Source organism: Rhineura floridana, chromosome 21 (assembly GCF_030035675.1).
Source record: "Rhineura floridana isolate rRhiFlo1 chromosome 21, rRhiFlo1.hap2, whole genome shotgun sequence".
In the NCBI taxonomy this organism is placed as follows: domain Eukaryota; kingdom Metazoa; phylum Chordata; class Lepidosauria; order Squamata; family Rhineuridae; genus Rhineura; species Rhineura floridana.
In genome coordinates this window covers 9,820,444-9,844,432 of record NC_084500.1, presented here as the reverse complement: position 1 = coordinate 9,844,432, position 23,989 = coordinate 9,820,444, and the positions used below count along the sequence as shown (strand labels likewise).

General features: G+C 41.9%; 1 protein-coding gene across 9 annotated transcripts in view; it reads left to right on the top strand.

Annotated features, from left to right (window-relative positions):
• RAP1GAP2 (RAP1 GTPase activating protein 2) overlaps window positions 1–23,989 on the top strand; it is a 335,084-nt gene that overhangs the window by 279,098 nt on the left and 31,997 nt on the right. For all 9 annotated transcript variants that reach the window (XM_061604666.1, XM_061604671.1, XM_061604669.1 and 6 more), the window contains 5 exons: window positions 6,154–6,291; window positions 10,812–10,936; window positions 12,797–12,910; window positions 14,143–14,260; window positions 16,270–16,396. In XM_061604666.1, the coding sequence (XP_061460650.1) occupies window positions 6,154–6,291; window positions 10,812–10,936; window positions 12,797–12,910; window positions 14,143–14,260; window positions 16,270–16,396 (622 nt within the window). The remainder of the gene's footprint in view (window positions 1–6,153; window positions 6,292–10,811; window positions 10,937–12,796; window positions 12,911–14,142; window positions 14,261–16,269; window positions 16,397–23,989) is intronic.

Below are 23,989 nucleotides of genomic sequence, written 5' to 3'. Positions count from 1 at the left end.
AGCCATTTTATGTATATTAAACTTATATTTGTTAGAAATACCTAGCACCAGGAATATGGATAATATGGAAGTTTTTAATTATGTCTTATGACTGATAGCCATTTCAAACAGAATAAAATTATATGTAATTTTTGAATAGATAGATCAACTAGCCCAATTTAATTCTTCTATGGCTGGGGTAGCCCCAGAATGGGTCTGAGCCAATCCAAAGTGCCAGAGGAGGACCCAGATCATATCAGGGGGCCCTGCAAACCCCTAATATGTGGACATCTGGAGTTTCCTGTCTCATGATGCAAAGGGACAGATGAAGTGAGTCATATATTAGCAGGCTTGAAGTTTTGGATGATGCATTTTTTATTGTGTCCTCCCTGGCATTGTTTGGTGATGAAGGGCAGGATATAAGTTTTTACAGAATTTATAAATGTAGTCACTGGCTGGCAGTGGCTGCATGCATACAACTATGTGCAAGGATCAGTTCGCATTCACTTATGGATCAGCCTGATCTGAAGAGAGTCTGCATGTATGTAGAGGGGGCAGTTTGCAATGCCCATGATAGCTCCACTGATGGAAGAGGTTGGGCCCTCCCATCATGCTCCAGAGGATGCCTGCAGGGGCTAGAGTCCCAGTTCACCAAAGTGCTCACTAACAATGGCAGGATTGCCAATGCAGCACAATCCAAGCAAATCAAGGTCAACCATGGAGAATCAGTCTAGGCCCAAATGTGATCTAGGCACAAAATCAGGCAACAGTCTGAGGTCATTATCACGGGGAGTGCAGGCAAGGTTGTTGGGAGATCAATTCTGCCAAACATAGTCCCACCAAGAAATTCCTGCCTTGTGTTGGAGATTACTTTTACCTATAGAAAGTTGAGGAAAAAACTAGAGGATGAGCTATCCTTGACTTGATTCTAAAACAATAGAGATGAAGTGGCAGTTGCAGGAACTCTGGGAGAAAGTGGCCACACTACACTAGAGTTTTTGATTTTGAAGGAAGCAAAAGCTGGGAGCCATATGCGTACCCTGGACTTCAGGAAAGCTGATTTTAACAAATTCATAACAATGATAGTAAGGTTCCATGGCAAACAATGCTAATGAGAAAAGGAGTCCAAGATGGGTGGGAGGTTCTAAAAAAAGGAAATTCTAAAGGCACAATTGCAAACAATTCCAACAAGGAAAAAATGTAGAAGACAGCAGAACAAGCCAATGTGGCTTCACAAAAAGCTTAGAGATGACCTGAAAACAAAAAAAGACAAATACAGGAAGTAAAAGGAAGGCCAGACCACAAAGGAAGAGTACGGACAGGTAGCACAGAATTGCAAGGATGATATCAGGAAGGCTAAACCCGAGAATAAGCTGAGGTTAGTAAGGGATGCTAAAAGCAACAAAATAGCTTTCTTCAGGTACAGGCATAGTAAAAGAGAAATGGGGCTACAGCTACTAAATGAGGATGGCAAAATGACGACAATGAAAAGGCAAACGTGCACAATTCCTACTTTGGCTCAGTCTTCTCCCAAAAGAGAGTCTATGATCCTCCTGACAAACATGAAGTTGAAGGGGCAGGATTGCAGCTTGAAATTGGTCAAGGAATACATAACAACTTTGAACAAGTTCAAATCTGCAGGACCCGATAAACTGCTTCCTACAATAATGAAGGAACTGGATGAAGAACTCTCAGAACCACTGTATATTATCTTTGCGAAATCATGGAGGATGGGTGAAGTGCCAGATGACTGGAAGAGGGCTAATGTTGTCCCAATCTTCAAAAAGGCCAAAAAGGAGGAACCTGGGAACTACAGACCAGTCAGCCTGACATCGATCCCTGGGAAAATTCTGGAGCAGATTATAAAGTGGTCAGTCTGTAAGCACCTTGAAAACAGTACAGTGATGAGTAGAAGCCAACATGGATTTGTCAAGAACAAATCCTACCAGACTAATCTTATCTCTTTTTTTGATTCGGTAACTTCCCTGTGGACATAATATATCTCAACTTCACAGAATTGCAGGGATGGTGTCAGGAAGGCTGAGAATGAGCTGAGATTAGCGAGGGATGCTGAAAGCAACAAAAAAGCTTTTTTTTTCAGGTACATGCACAGTAAAGAAAGAAATGGTAGTATAGCAACTCAGTGAGGATGGCAAAATAACAGATGACAAAGAAAAAGTAGAACTGTTCAATCCTACTTTGGCTCAGTCTTCTCCCAAAAGACAGTCTTTGTCCCTCCTGGGAAATGTGACATTGAAGGGGCAGGACAGGAGCTTGAGATTGATACACAAATGGTCAAGGAATACCTAATTACTTTGAATGTGTACTCTCAGATTACTTTAAAGAACTCTCAGAACCACTGTCTTATTAGATTTGTCAAATCTTGGAGAATGAGGGATCACAGGAGGAGAACTAATGTTCTGCTTATCTTCAAAAAGGAGGAACCTTGGAACTACAGGCCAGTCAGCCTGACATCAGTTCCTGGGGAAATTATGGAGCAGATTATAAAGCACCTTGAAAACAATGCAATCTGTAAGCACCTTGAAAACAATGCAATCATTACCAGAAGCCAACATGAATTTTTCAAGAACAAATCCTGCCAGAATCTCATTTTTTGATCAGGTAACCTACCTGGCAGACTATGGATATATGTCAACTTCAGCAAAGCTTTTAACAAAGTGCCTCATGATAGTCTGATTAGCAAACTAGCTAAATGTGGGCTGGATAGAACAACTATCAGGTGGATCCACAGTTGGCTCCAGAATCATACTCAGAATGCTTATCAGAGGTTCCTTCTCAAACTGGAGGGAGGTAACAAGCAGGGTACTGCAGGGGTCGGTCCTGGGCCCAGTGCTCTTCAACATTTTTATTAATGACTTGGATGAGGTAATGCGGGGAATGCTTACCACATTTACAGGTGATACAAAATTGGAAGATAGAAACAATTCAAAGGGATCTTGATAGGCTGGAGCATTGGGCTGAAAACAACAGAATGAAATTTAACAGGGATAAATGCAAAGTTCTACACTTAGGAAAAAGAAACTAAATGCACAGTTATAAGATGGGGGATACTTGGCTCAGCAATACGACACGCAAGAAGGATCTTGGGATTGTTGTGGGTCACAAATTGAATATGAGCCAACAGTGTAATGTGGCTGCAAAAATGTCAAACACTATTTTAGGCTGCATACAGAAGCATAGTTTCCAAATTGTGTGAAGGTAGAAACACACTGACTGTTCTGCTGGTTCCAGTACATCTCCACCTGTCTTCTGAAACTGGGGGGATATGACACTAGTCATACCCCCTTTTTTTCTGTAAAACCTGGGGGGAGCAGCTTGAGTGCTTTTTTAAAAAAAATTCAGCCTCATAGAGATTTTGCAACAGATTGGCAGATCAACCCATTCCCTCTTCAGGTGTGGCTAATGGAAATGCTTTGATTTGGCGACTAGTGTGTTTACATCCCTAGTTTGGCACTGGTGAGGTTCTGTACATTGCACTTTAAGAAGGGTGCAGACAAACTAGAACAGGTTCAGAGGAGGGCAACAAGGAACTGGAATCAAAGCCCTACGAGGAGAGATTGAAAGAACTAGGCATATTTGGCCCTGAGAAGAGAAGACTGAGGGGAGATATTGATAGCATTCTTCAAGTACTTGAAGTATTGTCACACAGAGGAGGGCCAGGATCTTTTCTCAATTGTCCCAGAGTGCAGGACATGGAATAATGGGCTCAAGTTACAGGAAGCCAGGTTTAGCTGAACATCAGGAAAAACTTCCTGTTAGAGCGGTATGTCAATAGACTATTCAGCACGAGGCCTTCAACTGGAGAGCCACCTGTCAGGTATGCTTTAATTTGGATTCCTGCATAAGCAGGAGGTTGGACTCAATGGCCTTATAGGCCCCTTCCAACTCTATGATTCTAATGTTCATAGGGTTGCCAAGTTCATGGCCTGAGACTAATCTTGTATCTTTAGGAGTAGAGAAAGTCAACCAAGTGCAGGCGTTCTTGCAACCCTGTAATGGGAAAACACCTGCACTTGGCTGAGTTTCTCTTCTCCTAAAGATACAGGATCAGTCTCAGGCCATGAACCTGGCAACCCTAAAGGTACAACACAGAAAGGCAGGGAACCAAGAATCAGGCACTGAGCCCCAACCCCCCAGGAGCTAGGGACCCATGTTTGTTTCCAGCAACTGGGGGCTGCTGTACCACTCCTCAGCCGTAGCTGCTGTCAGTGGAGTATAGGGGATTGCTTATTCATGAGTAGACCCCTTACTAATGAGTAGACCAATGACTTTGGGTCCCTAGACACATACTGCACCATTGCTCTTCTGCCTGGCACAAAAGATTTTGGCACCAGCACCTCCAGGGGCTCTTCATCAGGATTAACCCAGAGGGCCCCTCAAGGAGATCTTCAGCATTGCGTCTAGGAGCCCTGCCTCCTTCTGAAGGTTCTCAACCTGTGGAGTGTTGGGTTCATCCTCCAAAGACTCTCTGTCTGGCACCATGTCAGGGTTGGCCATGACATCTCCCAGAAACCCAGGAAGGCAAAAGCACTAGAGCCACATACATTTAGCAGGTGATTCATCCCAAGTTCAAAATGTTTGAGAAGCACTGAGACTGAATGCATGACTTCAGTGTCAAGTGATGTCTATCACCTGACACCTTCAGGATCAAGCAACATGTGTGAAGTGGACACTGCAGACTGAAACACAAGACAGAGCGCTGATGTCTTCCAAGGCAGGACTGGTTCCATGTTTGAGAGGATCCTCTATCATGAGACCTGGCTTACCCAACTGTGTGCCTCTGGTGCCAGCAGTGGGATTGGGACACCACAATTACAACCAGTCTTAGTTACAACCAGTCTTAATTACTTCTTAGTCTCTGAGACCTCAACAGGGAGTTAGTGTAGGGCGACCACCCGAAAGGCCTTGTACCCACCAATTTAATAGCTCTCCCTGGGGGCCCAGAGAGCAGGGTATCTGATGCAGATCTTAAAGGTGAGGCAGGCTCGCACAGGTTTAAGCCATCTGCTCCTATGCTCCTGGCAAAACACCACACAGAAAGAATCTGAATGCAGTCATACTATGACGGCATCAAGATTGCTTTTTTGCACTGTTTTATTAACACCCATTAGTACACACACACTCCAGCAAAGCACCACACCAAAAGGATGGATATATGCTCTGTGCAAAGATAAGCTTAGTGGGGCCTTGAGCTCAGTGACCCTCTAACAACCACAGCAACAGTCTAATTACAGCAGAAAGTCAATCTGTAAATACAGCCTATAAATATTGCAGTGTGGAGTGCTCCTGTTATAGGGTGGCATTCAATGCTAGTTCAACTCAGGGTAGATGCATTGAGGTTAATGGTCATTACTAACTTCAGTTCATTAATTTCAGTGGGTCTTTTCTAAGTAGGACTAGCACTGAATACAACCCATTATTATTTTTTAATGAAAATAATTTATATAGCATCTTTCATTTCAAGAAGATAGCCAGGTGGGTCACAAACATATAACACCCAGCAGCAAAATAAGAAGAATAAAACCAATTATAAAAATACAGTTGCCCATCATTAAAATACATAGTAAAACAACTACATAATTAAAATACTGTATATAATAAATAAGCTGATTAAAACTGTGTAACAGAATCAAAGCAGGAGATTTAAGACAGGAGAACAAGGAAATGCTTGTCTAAACAGATGTGTGTTCAAGAGCCAACAGAATGCCAATACCCATATTTCAGGCTTCAGAATTCCAGCCAGTTAACCACACTCTTTTCCAGGATACTCTGTTACATTCCTCATTTTTTTTCTCCCTCTCTCAATAATGAGTCAGCTCAGTCTAAACTGGACTGTTGGGTGGCTGCTGTTTGTCCCTGGTGGACCCACCAATTTAATAGCTCTGCCTGGAAGCCCATTTTTTCCTCCCCCCCTTTTTATCACTACAAACCTGTGTTTTAACTCTGAGTTTCCTGATACCACCCGCTTATGTGTGAATGGTGTAGTTTGGGCTATATAAGGACAGACCCTCAGATAATGAGTTTATGATGAGTAGATAATGATAGTAAAGAAATAATGGCATCCTTTCAAAATGGGAAAATGTGACTAATTTTAATCAAGCGTTTTCAGATCTGGATTGTAACTTTCTGCTTCCTCCTTTCTCCACCTGCCAGAGAGCCATCCGGGTCCGCAGCCACTCTATGGAAACCATGGTTGGAAGCCAGAAGAAACATCAGAGTGGAGGAATCCCTGGAAGCTTGAGCGGAGGGATTGCACACAACAGTGCTGAAATAACAAAGACCACTTTTTCTGTAAGTACAGTCCAGCTGAGGGTGCATCCAGAGACATTGCCCTCTGAAAGCACAATTCCTTCCCACATTCTTGTCCCACACATTTAACCGCCATGGCTGAAGCTGGAAAAAAAATGGGGTCTTCTCATTTGTGGTCCATAGCACTGATTGGCAGGTGCTCATGCCATCACATGTTTTAAAAAAACTTAATTCCATCCCCCCTCCCTGCAAAGGGAGTCCCAAGGCAACTGGAAGATGGAGCCAAGGAGGAAAAGCTAGCTCGTGGATGCAGCCAGGCTGGTCTTCCCTTTGCCAAGATGTTCTTTCCTGGGAGTATGGGGAGCAGTCCATCAGTGGCTTTTAGTCCCCTGGCAGATGGCAGAGGCCAGAGTGTGCTGCCCTTCAGCTCTGAGGGTGGCATCCAATGGACTTGTTCCATTAGCACAAGGATTTCTGCTTGTACAACAGAACTCCTCCATTTCCCCGTGCCCCCAAAATCTGCTCCGGACGAGTGGGAGAACCCCAGCACAAAAACCCCTCTATTTGCCTATAACTGTGGATGGGCTACTGTGCCTACAAATTTCATCCACCTCTGTCAACATTTTTTTTAAAAAAGAAAGATACAGCTTTTAAATTCCCCAATAGGGAACAAAGGAACAAAGCCTTGTAGTTTTTCCCCGGAATCAGGCACAGATGTCAAAGCATGTCGGGCAACCTCTGAATCATGTCAGTTTTTACCTGCAACTGCTTGCCTCATTGCAGCAAATGACCGATAGCAACAAAGTCATCCAAATAATAGATAGGAACAAAGGAATCCATCCCTAGACCCTGTAATTTGTAGTACACCCCAACACTGATGTGTAAATATCAAAGAGATCTGCAAAGATAATATATTCTTATTCTCATCTAATTAGGTTATATAATAGTATGCCTAAAATATGCTTGTTATGCAAGTATAATTTCTAAAACTTTAGGATCATAAGAACATAAGAACATAAGAAGAGCCTGCTGGATCAGGCCAGTGGCCCATCTAGTCCAGCATCCTGTTCTCACAGTGGCCAACCAGGTGCCTGGGGGAAGCCCGCAAGCAGGACCCGAGTGCAAGAACACTCTCCCCTCCTGAGGCTTCCGGCAACTGGTTTTCAGAAGCATGCTGCCTCTGACTAGGGTGGCAGAGCACAGCCATCATGGCTAGTAGCCATTGATAGCCCTGTCCTCCATGAATTTGTCTAATCTTCTTTTAAAGCCATCCAAACTGGTTGCCATTACTGCATCTTGTGGGAGCAAATTCCATAGTTTAACTATGCGGTGAGTAAAGAAGTATTTCCTTTTGTCTGTCCTGAATCTTCCAACATTCAGCTTCTTTGAATGTCCACGAGTTCTAGTATTATGAGAGAGGGAGAAGAACTTTTCTCTATCCACTTTCTCAATGCCATGCATAATTTTATACACTTCTATCATGTCTCCTCTGACCCGCCTTTTCTCTAAACTAAAAAGCCCCAAATGCTGCAACCTTTCCTCATAAGGGAGTCGCTCCATCCCCTTGATCATTCTGGTTGCCCTCTTCTGAACCTTTTCCAACTCTATAATATCCTTTTTGAGATGAGGCGACCAGAACTGTACACAGTATTCCAAATGCGGCCGCACCATAGATTTATACAACGGCATGATGATATCGGCTGTTTTATTTTCAATACCTTTCCTAATTATCGCTAGCATGGAATTTGCCTTTTTCACAGCTGCCGCACACTGGGTCGACATTTTCATTGTGCTGTCCACTACAACCCCGAGGTCTCTCTCCTGGTCGGTCACCGCCAGTTCAGATCCCATGAAATGTGAAATTCAGATTTTTTGCTCCAATATGCATAATTTTACACTTGTTTATATTGAATTGCATTTGCCATTTTTCTGCCCATTCACTCAGTTTGGAGAGGTCTTTTTGGAGCTCTTCGCAATCCCTTTTTGTTTTAACAACCCTGAACAATTTAGTGTCATCAGCAAACTTGGCCACTTCACTGCTCACTCCTAATTCTAGGTCATTAATGAACAAGTTGAAAAGTACAGGTCCCAATACCGATCCTTGAGGGACTCCACTTTCTACAGCCCTCCATTGGGAGAACTGTCCGTTTATTCCTACTCTCTGCTTTCTGCTTCTCAACCAATTCCTTATCCACAAGAGGACCTCTCCTCTTATTCCACGACTGCTAAGCTTCCTCAGAAGTCTTTGGTGAGGTACCTTGTCAAACGCTTTTTGAAAGTCTAAGTACACTATGTCCACTGGATCACCTCTATCTATATGCTTGTTGACACTCTCAAAGAATTCTAATAGGTTACTGAGGCAGGACTTTCCCTTGCAGAAGCCATGCTGGCTCTGCTTCAGCAAGGCTTGTTCTTCTATGTGCTTCTATCTAGCTTTAATCATACTTTCTACCAGTTTTCCAGGGACAGAAGTTAAGCTAACTGGCCTGTAATTTCCGGGATCCCCTCTGGATCCCTTTTTGAAGATTGGCGTTACATTTGCCACTTTCCAGTCCTCAGGCACGGAGGAGGACCCGAGGGACAAGTTACATATTTTAGTTAGCAGATCAGCAATTTCACATTTGAGATCAAATGCTTTTGCTTGCTATGATGTGCTTGGAACTTTGCAGAGGAACAAGGTGAGAAAAGAACAGATTCCCTGCCTTAAGTTTGTACAGTATGTTCGTACAGGCCACATTCACACCAGACACTTATTCTACTATTATTCCACTTTAAACAGTCATGGCTTTCCTCATAGAATCCTGGGAATGTCATTTGTGAAGGGTACTGAAAGCTGTTAGAAGACTCCTGTTCCTCTCACAGAGGTACAATCTCAAAAGTTTTCTGGGAAGAGGAAACAGCAGTTAAACCACTATGGTAAATTGTAGCTCTGTGATTAGTAATTAGAATTAGCAATGATCTGAAATGATTGCTGTTGAAAGTTAAAGAGGAAAGCACAAAAACAGGACTACAGCTGATTGTCAAGAAGACTAAAGTAATGACAACAGAAGATTTATGTAACTTTACAGGTGACAATGAGGACATTGAACTTGTCAAGGATTATCAATACCTTGGCACAGTCATTAACCAAAATGGAGACAATAGTAAAAAAATCAGAAGGTGGCTAGGACTGGGAAGGGCAGCTATGAGAGAACTAGAAAAGGTCCTCAAATGCAAAGATGTATCACTGAACACTAAAGTCAGTATGGATGTGAGAGTTGGACAGTGATAAAAGAGAATAAGAGAAAAATCAACTCATTTGAAATGTGGTGTTGGAGGAGAGTTTTATGGATACCATGGACTGTAAAAAAGACTAATAATTGGGCGTTAGAACAAATTAAACCACATTAGAAGCTAAAATTATGAAACTGAGGTTATCATACTTTGGACACATAACGAGAAGACATGATTCACTAGAAAAGGCAATAATTGTGGGGAAAAACAGAAGGGAGTAGAAAAAGAGGGAGGCCAAACAAGAGATGGATTGATTCCATAAAGGAAGTCAGAGACCTGAACTTACAAGATCTGAACAGGGTGGTTCATGACAGATGCTACTGGAGGTTGCTAATCGACATAACACACACACACACAAACTCTTTTCTATCCAAGTATGTATTTCCTATAATAAACTAAGCTTTCTTATTTTCCATGACAAACGTTTCTATGTGATTGAAGCCAAAGGAAAGTCTGCTCATATCGCATTCAGTATACAGCCACTGTCCAAGTGTGTGTAGTAACTCTGCTAAATTAATGCAACACACTCAATGGGGCCCAGCCAGGACTTGCAAAAATGGTGGTGGTGGTGGTGGTATTGGGGTGTTTACTGCTGGCGCATGTGGCTCTGCTTCCCCTCCATGGGCTGGAAATTGTAAAGGCTGAATAAGGTAGGGTAAGTAAGGATTTACTCAAACGTAAATCCCACTGCCACTGAATTCAGTGAGACTAATAGCTAGGGATGTCAGAGATTCCGATGTAAACAGGAGCAGAAATTGCCAGCGTTTGCTTATTTGTCCCATATCTGGAACAGAAATTGATCCAGCAAATATGATTGGTATTCGCTGTTGGTGTTGCTTTCAGTTCACAAATAATATGTAATTGAATACATCCCCCCCCATTTGCATTGTGTTTCCTTTGCACTGAAATGAATGGGGGAATAACGTAATGACAATGTAATTTATGTAATTGCATAAGTTATATAATTTCCCCATAGCAGGCAGCAAGACAAATACAGAGTGTTTTTGGCAGAAGATGAATTGCAGTGAAACATAAACAATGTTGCATGCAATGAATTACAGGGTGGAATGGAAAAAAGATGCCTTCTTACATCTCTACTCATAGCACAATCCTAACTCTGTATACTCAGAAGTAAAGCATATTGAATTCAATAGGGCTTACACCGTATAGCCTTGTGCATACTCCCAGTATGCCAGAACTTATCATGCAGTTCACAAATGATGGCCAGACAGGTAGAAGAGAGAGAAGTTACTTAGGAGAGTTCTGCTTTGGTTTGCTTGTCTCCTCAGCCTCCAGTATCAGCAACCACAGCCACAGCCAAGAATCAGTCAAGGAGTCCCATAAAGAGGCGGTCAGGGCTGTTCCCTCGTCTGCACACCGGATCAGAGAGCCAGGCAGAACCCCGGACTCGATGGTAACTCAGTTGGTCAACAGATACCATTAAAATATATTTTTTCATTTATTTACAACATTGATAGTGCTTATCCTTTATTATTATTCACATTTGCATGCACTTTTCCATATTGATATGTTCAAAACAGCTCACAACCAAACAAGAAAAATGCACATCAATACGTAATTACAATAACAATCACATACTAAATCATTTCAAAACAGAACAATCCAGCAAATCTCAGTTTGATTATATGAACACTGTAACATTTTAAAGTCATCATGATGCAAACAATCAATCATTAAAACACTTCAATTAATTGCAAATATAATAAACATTCTAATGCAATAATAATAATAATAATAATAATAATAGGAGGAGGAGATTTTTTTTATGTTGGGGTAAAAATGAGGTGCCAGTACTCATATGATAAAAGTGCCAGCACAAAACAGCTGCAAAAATAGAGGTGATTATATGGTGAGTACTGTCACAAAAAAATCACTGATAATAATACATCATTACAATATTTTTATTTATTTCTAGTATGTATAATACAGTTAAAACCCTCTCATACAATTAATTCAGGACAGATGAGAGAGATGAATGGAATGCACTGCCAAGTGATGTGGTGCTGGCCACTGACTTAAATGGCTTCAAAAGGCAAACTCACAGAGAATGAGGTGGAGGTGGAAGAGAGGTTCTCTGAATACCAGTTGCTGTGAAACAATAGCAGGAGATGGCAACTGAATCCACAGCTGTTTTTTGTTAGCTTTGGCTTTGCAACCTTCCTTTGTTGCTGGTTGTCGCTGGTATCCAAAGAGTTCTGTCGGGTCTTAGGAACACAAGAAGTGCCTGGCTGCTGGATTAGGCCAAGGGCCCCACTAATCCAGCACTCTGCTCTCACGGTGGCACACCAGATGTCCCGAAGGGAAGCCCATAAGCAGGACCTGAGTGCAACAGCTGTCCCCTCCCCACCTGCAACTCCAGTAGGTATGGCGGAGAAATTTGATCCATTTCACATTTAAAGGCGAATCTATCAAATCCACACTTTAAGAAACAATACTAGAAGTGAAACACAGCCATCCTTCGAAATTTGCACTTATCCTAAGGTTTGAATGCAGTTCTCCAACCAACCAATGTTTATAAAAATGCATGTATTAAAGGAAAGTACGTATCACATATTTGTGAAGATAACATACAAAATGAATTATATTAGGGGAAATTACTTGCAGAAATGCATATGCTCATCAGATCATACAAAAATGTTTTTATTTGGATCAATTCACACTAAAATGTGGAAGAATTTTCATGAGGATTTTTTTAAAAGAAATTGCTGCAGAGATGTGGAGAACTGAATGTAAGATTAGAAAAAGAACAAACCAAAAGAACTTAAGCTGATGGATCCCTAATTCCCAGCAACTGGTATTCAGAAGCATACTGCCTCTGACAGTGGAAGTAGAAGATAGCCATCATGGCAAGTAGCCACATGGCCCTGGAATTGTCACATATAGTCTGCGTCTGTGTTGGAATTGCTTTTTAATATGATTTTAAACCTTTTTTAAAAAATACGTTTTTAAAGCTTTTAAAAAATTTTTTAAAAGATGTTTTAAGTCTTTTTGTATGATGTTTTAAAGTGTTTTTAGTGCTTTTGTTTGCCGCCCTACTAGGAGGAAGGGTGGGATATAAATAAAACAAATAAACAAATAATATATATCCCCAAGATGCAGGGAGGACTTGTGCTGCTTGCAGGGCCTCTCTGGCCACCTGTAGCATACAAACCTAAGTCCACCTTACACCAAATTTGAGAACTGCCAGAACCAAATGCTGTCTGTAAAGTTTATTTAAAGATATGCTCCATTTAGTGTTTTATTCCCTTTGTAGCGATAGTGGCTCAGGAACGCCTAAAACCCCTGAAGGAGGACATTCCTCCCAAGAAATCAAGTCAGAAGCCTCCTCAAACCCAAGCTCTCCGGAAATCTGTCCCAACAAAGAGAGGTAAATAGAACTAAGCATACAGAGGTCACATCCACACTATACATTGAAAGTGCATTTAAAGCACATTGCTTCCCCAAAGGATCCTGGGAATTGTAGTTTGTTAAGAGTGCCATATAGGGATAGACTATAGTTCCCAGATTTCTATGGGGGAAGCCATGACTGTTAAGTGGTATGATAGTGCTTTAAATGTAAATGTGGCCTTGATGTGTTAAGGCCCTCCTTTTTCTACTAGATGGGCATGGTGGTATTTGAATAGCAGGGGGGTGTACAGGTGATGTTAACACAGAGGGAGCCCTATTGTATGTTCAAGTGAACACACACATCAGGGGCATGGCTAGGTGGGGAAACTTTTCCAGCCCAAGAGCCACATTTCCTTCTGGGCAATCTTCTGCAGTCCACATGCCGGGGGGGGCAGAGGCAAAAATTGGGCAGAGCAACAAACAGAAATTTTACCTTTATACAGTAGGCTAGCTTCCACACAAAGTCACACACACCTTTCTATCTTCCGTTCAGACAAGCAAAAGACATTACCAGAAAACACAGATATATTCCAGATAGATGAAAGGGTGTGGCCTGGGGAAAATCTCAAAGGCCAGAGAAGCTTGGATTTGGGCCCCAGGCCAGAGGTTGCACACCCCTGGCAATGCTGCTCTCCTCTCCTCATGTTCACATGGAGGGTAATATATGGACAGGATGCTGCTTTTGGCAGACAGCCATCTAGGTTATCATCAGTTTTGTTTCCAGGACTGGAACTTGCACAGTTTGCTGCAGTTCAGTTTTGAGCCTCTCCCCTACAAGTTGCTGGTGCGTACCAGCTTAGCAGGAACAAAAGGAATCTTGATGAGATCTCATAGTTACATCAGAATTCCTTTGTGCCGGGATTGAATCAATATTCATGGGCACTTGCTGTAGATCCTATTTGAAGAGAAAAAGTGCAATGTGAAAATTGCCCCAAAATGCACACATTGTGTCCGTTACTTATGACTAATCTGTGTCCATTAATTTCATTGTTCTGCTCTGAGTAAAACTAATTTGGATACACCCTAAATTCTGGAGATTAAAAAAAAAAGAATAAAGGGGGGCAGATTAGATGGGCTTTGGGAAGAAGATCAGGGTATTTCACAACCCCAAAAACCGGGGGGGGGGAGGCAGGGAGAAATCCAGGTAGGGAGAATTTATAGAGTCCCACCACCAGGTTTTAATTTTCCTCTTTCTTCTCATTTGACTGCCAGGCCATTTATTAAACTCAAAGAGAATGGAAGGTCAAATATCTCCCGTTCATCCTCTAGTACCAGCAGCTTCGGTAGCACAGCAGGGGAGAGTGAAAACATGGAAGAGTACGAAAGCCTGGTAAATCATGGCCTTTTTTCTTCTTCATCTTGATAGTAGCTATTAGATCTCAGGTAGCCTGTTAATCTTTTGCATAAACCAGGATGTCCCCAGTAGCCTCCATTGTATTCTCCATCTTCTTCAGCATGTCCTCATTTCTGCCTCTCCAGCCAATCTTGTCTTTTTGGACCAGTGGGCACATTTGGAATTGTGAAAAAAGTCCTGTAGGTGGCAGTCACAAAATGGCTGCCATGGGTGTGTGGCAGATCACAAAATGGCTGCCACCAGGTGTGTGGCATAATAATTTAAGCATAAAAGAGGCTGAGCCAGTGCAAACAGAAACTGAGCAAACCGCTGAGCACTCTCTACTGTGAAGACAGATGCAAAAAAATTCATTTAGCTTCTCTGCAGTCTCCTTATCATGCATTAGTACACCTTTGACCGTCTTATCATGCAAGGGTCCAATCACCTCCCTAAATGGTCTCCTGCTTTGAGTGTATTTAAATATTTTTGTTGGTTTTTATGTTCTTAGCAATGTGCTCCTTTTTAGCATCCCGACATTGCTAATCAGAATATCATGGGGCACTTTGTCAAAGGCTTTGCTGAAGTTGAGATATATTATGTCCACAGCATTCCTGCAGTCTTCCAGGGAGATTACCCGATCAAAAAATGAGATAAGATAACTCTGGCAGGATTTGTTTTTGATGCATCCATATTGGCTTCTAGTAGTCATTGCATTGTTTTCAAGGTGCTTACAGATTGACTGCTTTATAATCTGCTCCAGAATTTTCCCAGGGAATGATGTCCGACTGACTGGGTTGTAGTTCCCAGGTTCCTTCTTTCTGCCCTTTTTGAAGATAGGGACAACATTAGCCCTCCTCCAGTCATCCAGCACTTCACCCTTCCTGCATGATTTTGCAAAGATAATAAAAATGGTTCTGAGAGTTCTTTAGCCAGTTCCTTCTAGGATGCAGTTCACCAGCCCTGGAGACCTGAACTCGTTCAAAGTAATAAGGAATTCCTTGACCATTTGTGCATCAATCTCAAGCTGCAATCCTGCCCCTTCAACTTGCACTTCACATTTGCCAAGAGGGTCATAGGAATTTGCAAGGAGGATCATAGCCAAAGTAGGAATTGAACAGTTCTACCTTTTCATTGTCATCTGTTACCATTTTGCCATCCTCATTGAGTAACTGAAACATCATATCTTTCCTGTGTCTTTTACTATGCATGTACCTGAAGAAAGCTTTTTTGTTGCTCTTAGTATCCCTCGTTAACCTGCGCTCATTCTCAGCTTTAACCTTCCTGATGCCATCCCTGCAATTCTATGCTACTTGTCTATACTCTTCCTTTATGGTCTGGCCTTCCTTCCACTTCCTATGTATGTCCTTTTTTGTTTTCAGGTCATCTCTAAGCTTTTTGTGAAGCCACATTTACTTTTTCTGCTGTCTTCCACCTTTTTTCCTTGTTGGAATTGTTTGCAATTGTGCCTTTAGAATTTCCTTTTTTTAGAACCTCCCACCCGCCTTGGATTCCTTTTCTCATTAGGGTTGCTTGCCATGCTTGCCATTACTTATCATTGTTCTGAGTTTTATTATAATTGGCTTTCCTGAAGTCCAGGGTATGCGCATGGCTACTCTCAGCTTTTGATTCCTTTGAAATCAAGAACTCTCTCATAGGGTGGTTCCCCCAGAGTTCCTGTAACTGCCTGTTCATTCACTAAATCATCTTTATGGGTTAGAATCAAGTCACGGATAGCTGATCCTCTAGTTCCTTCCTCCATTTTCTGTAGGAGAGGCCGCGTTTGCCAGAATTTATCTCCCAACAGATACTGGGGTAATTGAAGTCCCCCATCATGCTTCCTTGAAACGTTGGCAATTTGCTTTTCAAAAGTTTCATCCTCGTCTGCTACTATAACATCCACCTCAGCTGAAAACCTCCTTACAGCCCGCCACCTTCTGAGGTTGCCTGCTGCACTGTTAAACAGCCTGCACCATGACCCAACTCTCTCCATTTCACTCTCCCAACAGAGCAGCCAGCCTTCCACAGCTTCGCCGTTCAAGCAAGATGTCTTTGTCTACAGCCCTTCCCAAAGTAATGAGAATCCAGTTCTGGCATCTGCAGCAACTCCAGTGATCATGAGCAGGAGTCCTACAGGTGAGTTGCGCCAAACCCAGCCAAACCCAGGGGTTAGTATGAGGGTGCTTTTGTAGTGGCTTTCTCCTTCTTACAGCTGAAGGGCTGAAGGGCTACAAGTCAAAAGAGGATTCTAAGTTGCTGGAGAAAATGTGCCAGCTATTAATTTTGACCCATCAAATGTTAATTTCAGTGCCAGTGTTAGTCCTACTCAGAGTAGACCCATTGAAATTAATATACCTAAGCTAGTCCTGTCTAGCCATTTCAATGGGTCTACTCTGAGTAGGAATAACATTTGATACAATTCAATACAATTAAAATAAAACATACTTAAACATCTAAAAATATTAAGAATACATTTACAACAGACAACTAATAATTTCAACGTTGCCGGAACAGTATATTTTAATCATCAAATTCCTTGGTTGAAGCGGAATGTTTTTAAATTCCCCTTGAATGTTAATAATGAGGAAGACAGATGCACCTCACCAGAGAGGGCATTCCACAAATGGGGAACCACCACCGAGAAGGCCTTGTCATCACGGGTCATTGCCAAGCAGGCAGCACTGCCAACCTGGCTGTTGCAGCACTGGAGACATAAATCTGAGGCACACCCAGGCCAGCTGCCTGTTCAAAGGCTTCCAGAGTGCTGTCTAGTGGCTCCCTGACCTACCCGGGCCTCCTGATATCCAGTGGAAGCTTGTCCATTAGGGTGAACCCCTTCAAGCACAGACTGCCCTCAGCCAGCCCCCAACTGCCTGCCTTCCTTCTTTCAAGGGGATAGTACTGACTGTCAGCTTCTTTCTCCTTAATCTCAGTTGTGAACTCAGTTACTGAACTCAGAAGAGGATGCAGGCAAAACTAGAATTAGTTGGCTCTGTCTATTATTGGCGCTGGCTCCACCTATTGCTATGCTCCTTGCCCTCCCCACCAGTGCCAGTGGGCACCAGGCACCACTTCTGCTGTTGGCTCTAGCTCCACCTACTGTTGATATCCCTGCATTCCACCCTACTACTAGTCCCAACGGGCACCAGCCACCAGTGCCCTCCAGGTGGGCTTTACTGGCCTGCCACCAGTGGACAACAGCAAGCAGCAGGAACACTGCAGTCTACAGTGGGTGGCTGTGATATGCCCATGCTTGTAATTAATTATGCTAAATCTAAAGTGATGGTTTTTGGCAGACATCCCCCCAAGAGCAACTGGGTCTTAGGTGGTAATAAGATAGAACAGGTTTCCTACTTTAAATATCTGGGAGTATATTTTGATGAGAAACATTTTGGAACACTCATCTACGGAATGTTAAAATGACAGTGCAGAGAACTACTCGAGCTATCCTCAATTTTTTTTACTCTAGGGGAGGCAGGTTGGTTAACCCTGCACTGAAAGTGTTCCTTGGGAAGGAGGTTCCCCAAATCCAATATGGTATTGAGATTTGAGGAATAAGGCAGAACAACTTGAAGGAGCTGGAAGTTTGCCAAAATAATTTTTTGAGATACTTATTGGCAGTACATCCAGGGACCCCAGCCCCGTTTATCAGGACAGAGACAGGCATGGTTTTGGTTAAAGCTAGGGCCCAGAAGGCAGCCCTTCTATATTACAAGAGGGTCCTGGACATGACAGAAGACCGTCTTCCAAAGTTATGCCTGAGAGAGCAATGGAGGAAAGGCGGTTGGGCCAAGTCATGCCAAGAGCTACTGATTTCTAAAAACCTCCCACTGGACTTTTTTTTATTATCCCTGGACTTAAAAATAAACTGAGAGACTGGTTATGCAGGCTGGATAACAATCAGGATTTAGATGTAATCAAATTATCAAATTTCTCCCACTGGTATTGTTGGTTGAAATCAAACCACGAAAGAGCCTAATGCAAATGTTCTCCTCCCTGAGAGTTGCATTTACAGAACTATGTTTTCAAACTATGCCCTCGGCCGTTTTGGATGGAAGATATAGGCAAACCCCAAGAAACTTACCGTGGGGGAGAGGTAGAGGATATCCCTCACTACCTACTATTTTGCCACCTATATCAGACCCCTAGAGAGAGATTCCTGGGACAGATTTTGACAGCTTTACAGGGCGAGACTCCTTATGTGAAAGTTTGTTGGTTACTGTCAGATTGTGACCCATATGTTACATATAAAACAGCTCTGTTCACTAAGGTAGCAAAACACATTTGGGCAAATACCTTGAACACAATCGCAGTGGACTGTACAGGGGACTCATTAAATTGAATTTGTTTGTACTTTGGTTTTGTGTATATATATCCTAACTATCACCGAGCAATCAGGGAGAGCTACCCATTGCTGGCAAACTCTGAACATCTTACTAGAGCCATCAGCAGGCCTCCTGTTATAGCATTTCTCCAACCTCCTAATTTGCGCAGACTATTGGTGAGAGCTGTGCTTAAGCCACCTATCACCAATCCAGGGTCTCATCCTTGTCACTCCACACACTGTATCACCTGTGTGTACCTCAGGGAGACAGCCACTTTTACAAGCACTAGGACAGGCAGGACACATTACATCAGAGGCGTCACTAGGTGGGTGCGGGGTGTGTGGACCACACCCGGGTGACACCATGAGAGGGGTGACACCCAGAGCCGCCCCCGTCATGAGGCAGGGCGCCGTTGCCCTGCAAAGGAGCCGAGAAGCGCTCCAGGCCGGCGTCAAAGCAGCCAACTCCTTCCCCTCGGAGGAAGGCAGGCAGGCCGCACGCAGGCAGGCGGGCGAGACCGGGAGCAGTGTCAGTGGGGCGAGGGAGGCATGCTGGCATTCCTAGGCCTGCTTCTCATGCCAAGGGGGCACAGAGAGCAGTAGGCGGGCGAGCGAGTGCACGCGCGCCATGTAGGAGCTGGGCGAGGACGCGATCCCAAACAGTAACTATGGTGGTCTTCAATGGGGAAGGCAGGAAGTGAGCAAGAACAATGAATAATTAAGTGAGCTTAAAATGGAAAGTGCATGTGCGGGACTTCCGGGAAGGGTGACTTCGCTTGTGCCTGCTTTTGAGACGGGCTCCCGCCTCAAAAGAAGCTTATTCAGATATAAATCAGTCAGAACATTTTTTTTTGACTGATGAAATTTCTCCCGGGCAGGGAGAAACGTAGAGATCAACCTCAAAAGCCTGTTTTTGTTGGGAGGACTGGATTTCATTAATTTATGAGAAAAGGTCCAGCCAGCAATGCCGGACGGACTTCCGAACAAGCTCTATCTGATTAATGCGATACGTTTATCTTTTCTTCAAAGAGAAAACGGACTAACAGGCAAGCACCCTTCTTTCTATTATTTTTTTTACTTGGTTTAAATTGTTGCAGCAAAAAGAGATTTATCAAATGAATCAGCTTTAAAGAACTTCTGGGTGAGCTATAACTCTTCTCTGTTATTCACGAAATTAACAGCTTATCTCTGTTTCTATTGCAAAAAGCTGTCCTGGAAGTGCATTCTAAAGATATAAACAGAAGAGGGATTTCTATTCCGAGGAACATTATATTGTCTGGGACTATTCTCTTTTTGGTCTATTTTATTTTGACGAATCTGCTTCTTCACGATGCCACTAACTGTTTTGATGCTGGGAACTAAATTTGTTTTGTATTCTTGAACATAGAGAGATAAGGCAGGCTGCTCTGTTTGTACTGTGATGTCATCAAGTCTGGAATATTAACCCAATTGTTGCTGAAATAAGAAGTGGTTCTTCTTTATTTTTGTTTTGTTTTGTTTTCGTGGTTTTAAAAATGGCAATCAAGAAAGTGGCTGAGAATCTGGAAGTAATTATGTTTCAGAAAATAATGGATGAGATTGAGATAACGAAGCAAACCCTGCGACAGGGCAGTAAGGAGCTGAAAATTGAACTGAGCAAAATGACGCAGGAGCTTAAAGAAATAGGGGATCCTGTGAGAGAGGAGAATGAGATCAGAGATGAGAAAAGAAAAAATAAAGGGAAGATACAAGCCCTGGAGATTGGAACAAATGTGGAATTGGAAAAAGATCTGGAGTTTATGGATATTAGAAATAAAATCTACTGTTTGGAGTTTAACGTTATCTCTGAAGAAATTAATGAAGATATTAGAGATAAAGTTATCAATGGCTTGGATAATCTTCTGGACTGGAATGACGTGATGGAGCTTGATATAGAGAAAATCTATGGAATTAACTGCAGCCATGTGACAATGGAAAAACTCTCAAGAGATGAGCCAGTGCATTTTGTAAAAAAGAAGAACACAGATATGACTTTACAACAATATTTCAGCAACTTATTCAGAATTGATGGCAAGAAAATATTTGGGATAGAGGAAATTCCCATCAGACTCTTATTATATGACTATGGCTATGACAGCAAGATTATTATGGAATACTGATAATGGAAGATTGGACACTGAAATTACTGGACTTAACAGGACTATTGAAGATGGAAGATGGAATTAATATGGATAATGGAATAATGGCTATTGAAATTATTGGACCTAACAGATTTTGATGAGATGGATTAATCGATATGTTTATTTGGACTATGGTTATGACAATAAGATTATTATTATTATTAACGAGATGGATTAATCGACATGTTTATTTGGAGAAAAATTGATAGATATATTTCTTAAAGAATTGAAACCTCTCTGTGACCTTTTGTGGAAAGAATAAAGTAATGTTTATGAGATTTGATGATTAATTAAGATAACTACTGGAGGAAAGTGATTTTATAATATAATTTAAGAGACAGGATTGTTATATATTGTAGACCTACAACTGATTTGATCTGCGACAAATGGGAAGTCAACATTTTATTTTTTTGTTTAATCATTTTTGTTTTGTTTTGTTTTTTGTCTTTGAATGTTTTAAGATTTTGTTTTGTATGTTTTATGAAAATTTGAATAAAAAATTATTGTAAAAAAAAAAAAAGAAAGTGCATGTGCTCAGAGTATTATCTTTTTCTTTATTAAAGTTGGGAGACTAGTTTTGTTTTTGTTTTTGCTGTAAGTTGTGAAACAACAGGTGCTCAGAAGGTTGGGTTTTTTTGGTAATCCATAAAAGCTTATGCCACAATAAACTTTTATGCCTTAAACTTAAGATACCACAATGCTTCCTTTGAGGCACCTCATTTCATGCTTTTCTATCTGTGGGAGGGGAGGCTCTATTTTGGGAATTAGATCAGGACCCTCCAACAATCTGGGGGTGGTCTGTTTTATTGAGACTTGCCCTTTTGATGCCTGTTGCAAGATGTAATTGTGACTACAAGTTTAGATAGGTTTAAATGAGGATTAGACGAATTCATGGAGGAAAATATATATCCGCGGTTATAAGTCATGAGGACTAGAACCTCCAGATTCAGAGGTGGTATTGTTGAGGAACAAAAGCAGTTCTATTGCACTCATGTCCTGAGGGTGAGCTTCCCGGAGACACCTGATCAGCTTTTGTGGTAAACATAGTGCTGGACTAGATAGATGCAGGTCTGATCAGAACTCCTTATGTTTGTACTTAACACATTATTTACCTGACTTAGATAGCTTACTACAGTAGTAAACCAGTGAAACTTCAAGGATTCTACAGCACTCTTGGGAGTAGAGATGTGGAAACTGGAACATTTTTGGGGGAAAGTTCTTTTGCCATATTGTGGATGAACTGGAAAAAATTGGAGGGACAGTTTTTCCCCAATCGACTTCACAACATTATTTGGGAGGCACACCAGTTAATTCTGGTAATATCACAAAGGTTCAGTCCTACGATGGAATCTTCCCCAAGTGAGTGCCACTGGTATTTTCCCTCTTTGACCACATTTGCATAGTAATATGCTTGCTAATAAGGCAAGTAGCTGAACACACAAACCACTTTCCACAGGCTCAGCAGTTCCCCGTCCATGTAGCTATTGGTGAATGAGACTTTCCAGACTTTCTTTTGATGCCTCAGGCAATTCTGAAAAGCAGGATGCTTTCGCCCAGATCTGCTTTATTATTCTATTGGAAAAAAGAAAGGGGGCGGGGAGGTAGGATGATCCCAAGCCATTGAAAGAGATTCTTCTAGAACTCTTTTACAGCAGCTGATGGGTGGTAGAGGTCAGCCTCCAGCCTGCTTCCTAAGAGGAGGATCCGTCTCGAATCTCCTTTTGAACTCATACCTGAAGTATAATACAGCCCTTCTCCAGGTGTATACACACCGCAGTTTAGTGTATATTTGATGCTACCCATGTGTGCATGTTTTCATGTTGTCCTCAACACCATCCCCATCCAAAGCCAGCCCATACTTTCCCCCCAATTTTGACACTTTTTCCTGATATGATAATCTGATAAAAAAAATAAAAGATCAGTTTGCACTGAAAAGTAAGATCAGTATAAGTGTGGACCCCGAAGTGCAATCTGAAATAATGTTTTTGTGGGTGTCATCGCATTCTTGGTGTTCTTGTTCACCATCTGTTTTCATTTCAGGAGACCTCAACCATTTACTTTCTAGGACCTCAGCCTTGTTGTTGTTATGTGCCTTCAAGTTGATTACGACCTATGACAATCCTATGAATCAATGACCTCCAAGAGCATCTGTCATGAACCACCCTGTTCAGATCTTGTAAGTTCAGGTCTGTGGTTTCCTTTATGGAGTCAATCCAACTCTTGTTTGGTCTTCCTCTTTTTCTACTCCCTCCTGTTGTTCCCAGCATTATCTTTTCTAGTGAATCATGTCTTCTCATGATGTGTCCAAAGTATGATAACCTCAGTTTCATCATTTTAGCTTCTAGTGATGGTTCTGGTTTAATTTGTTCTAACACCCAATTATTTGTCTTTTTCACAGTATGTGCAAAGCTCTCCTCCAACAACACATTTCAGATGAGTTGATTTTTCTCTTACCCACTTTTTTTCACTGTCCAACTTTCACATCCATACATAGAGATCGGGAATACCATGGTCTGAATTTTCTTGACTTTAGTGTTCAGTGATACATCTTTGCATTTGAGGACCTTTTCTAGTTCTCTCATAGCTGCCCTCCCCAGTCCTAGCCACCTTCTAATTTCTTGACTATTGTCTCCATTTGGGTTAATGACTGTGCCAAAGTATTGATAATCCTTGACAAGTTCAGTGTCCTTGTCAACTTTAAAGTTACATAAATCTTCTGTTGTCATTACTTTAGTCTTATTGAAGTTCATCTGTACTTGTGCTTTTGTGCTTTCCTCTTTAACTTTCATCAGCATTCATTTCAAATCATTACTGGTTTCTGCTAGTAGTATGGTTGAATATCTTAAATTATTGATATTTCTCCCTCCAATTTTCACACCTACTTCATCTTGGTCTAATCCCGCTTTCCGCATGATATGTTCTGCATATAGATTAAACAAATAGGGTGATGAAATGCATCCCTGTCACACACCCTTTCCAATTGGGAACCAATCAGTTTGTCCATTTTCTGTCCTTACAGTTGCCTCTTGTCCAGAGTATAGGTTGCACATCAGGACAATCAGATGCTGTGGCACCCCCATTTCTTTTTAAGCATTCCATAGTTTTTCATGATCTACACAGTCAAAAGGTGATTTTCTTCTGTAATTCTTTGGTCCGTTCCATTATCCAACGTATGTTTGTGATATGATCTCTGGTACCTCTTCCCTTTCTAAATGCAGATTGAACGTCTGGCATTTCTCACTCCAT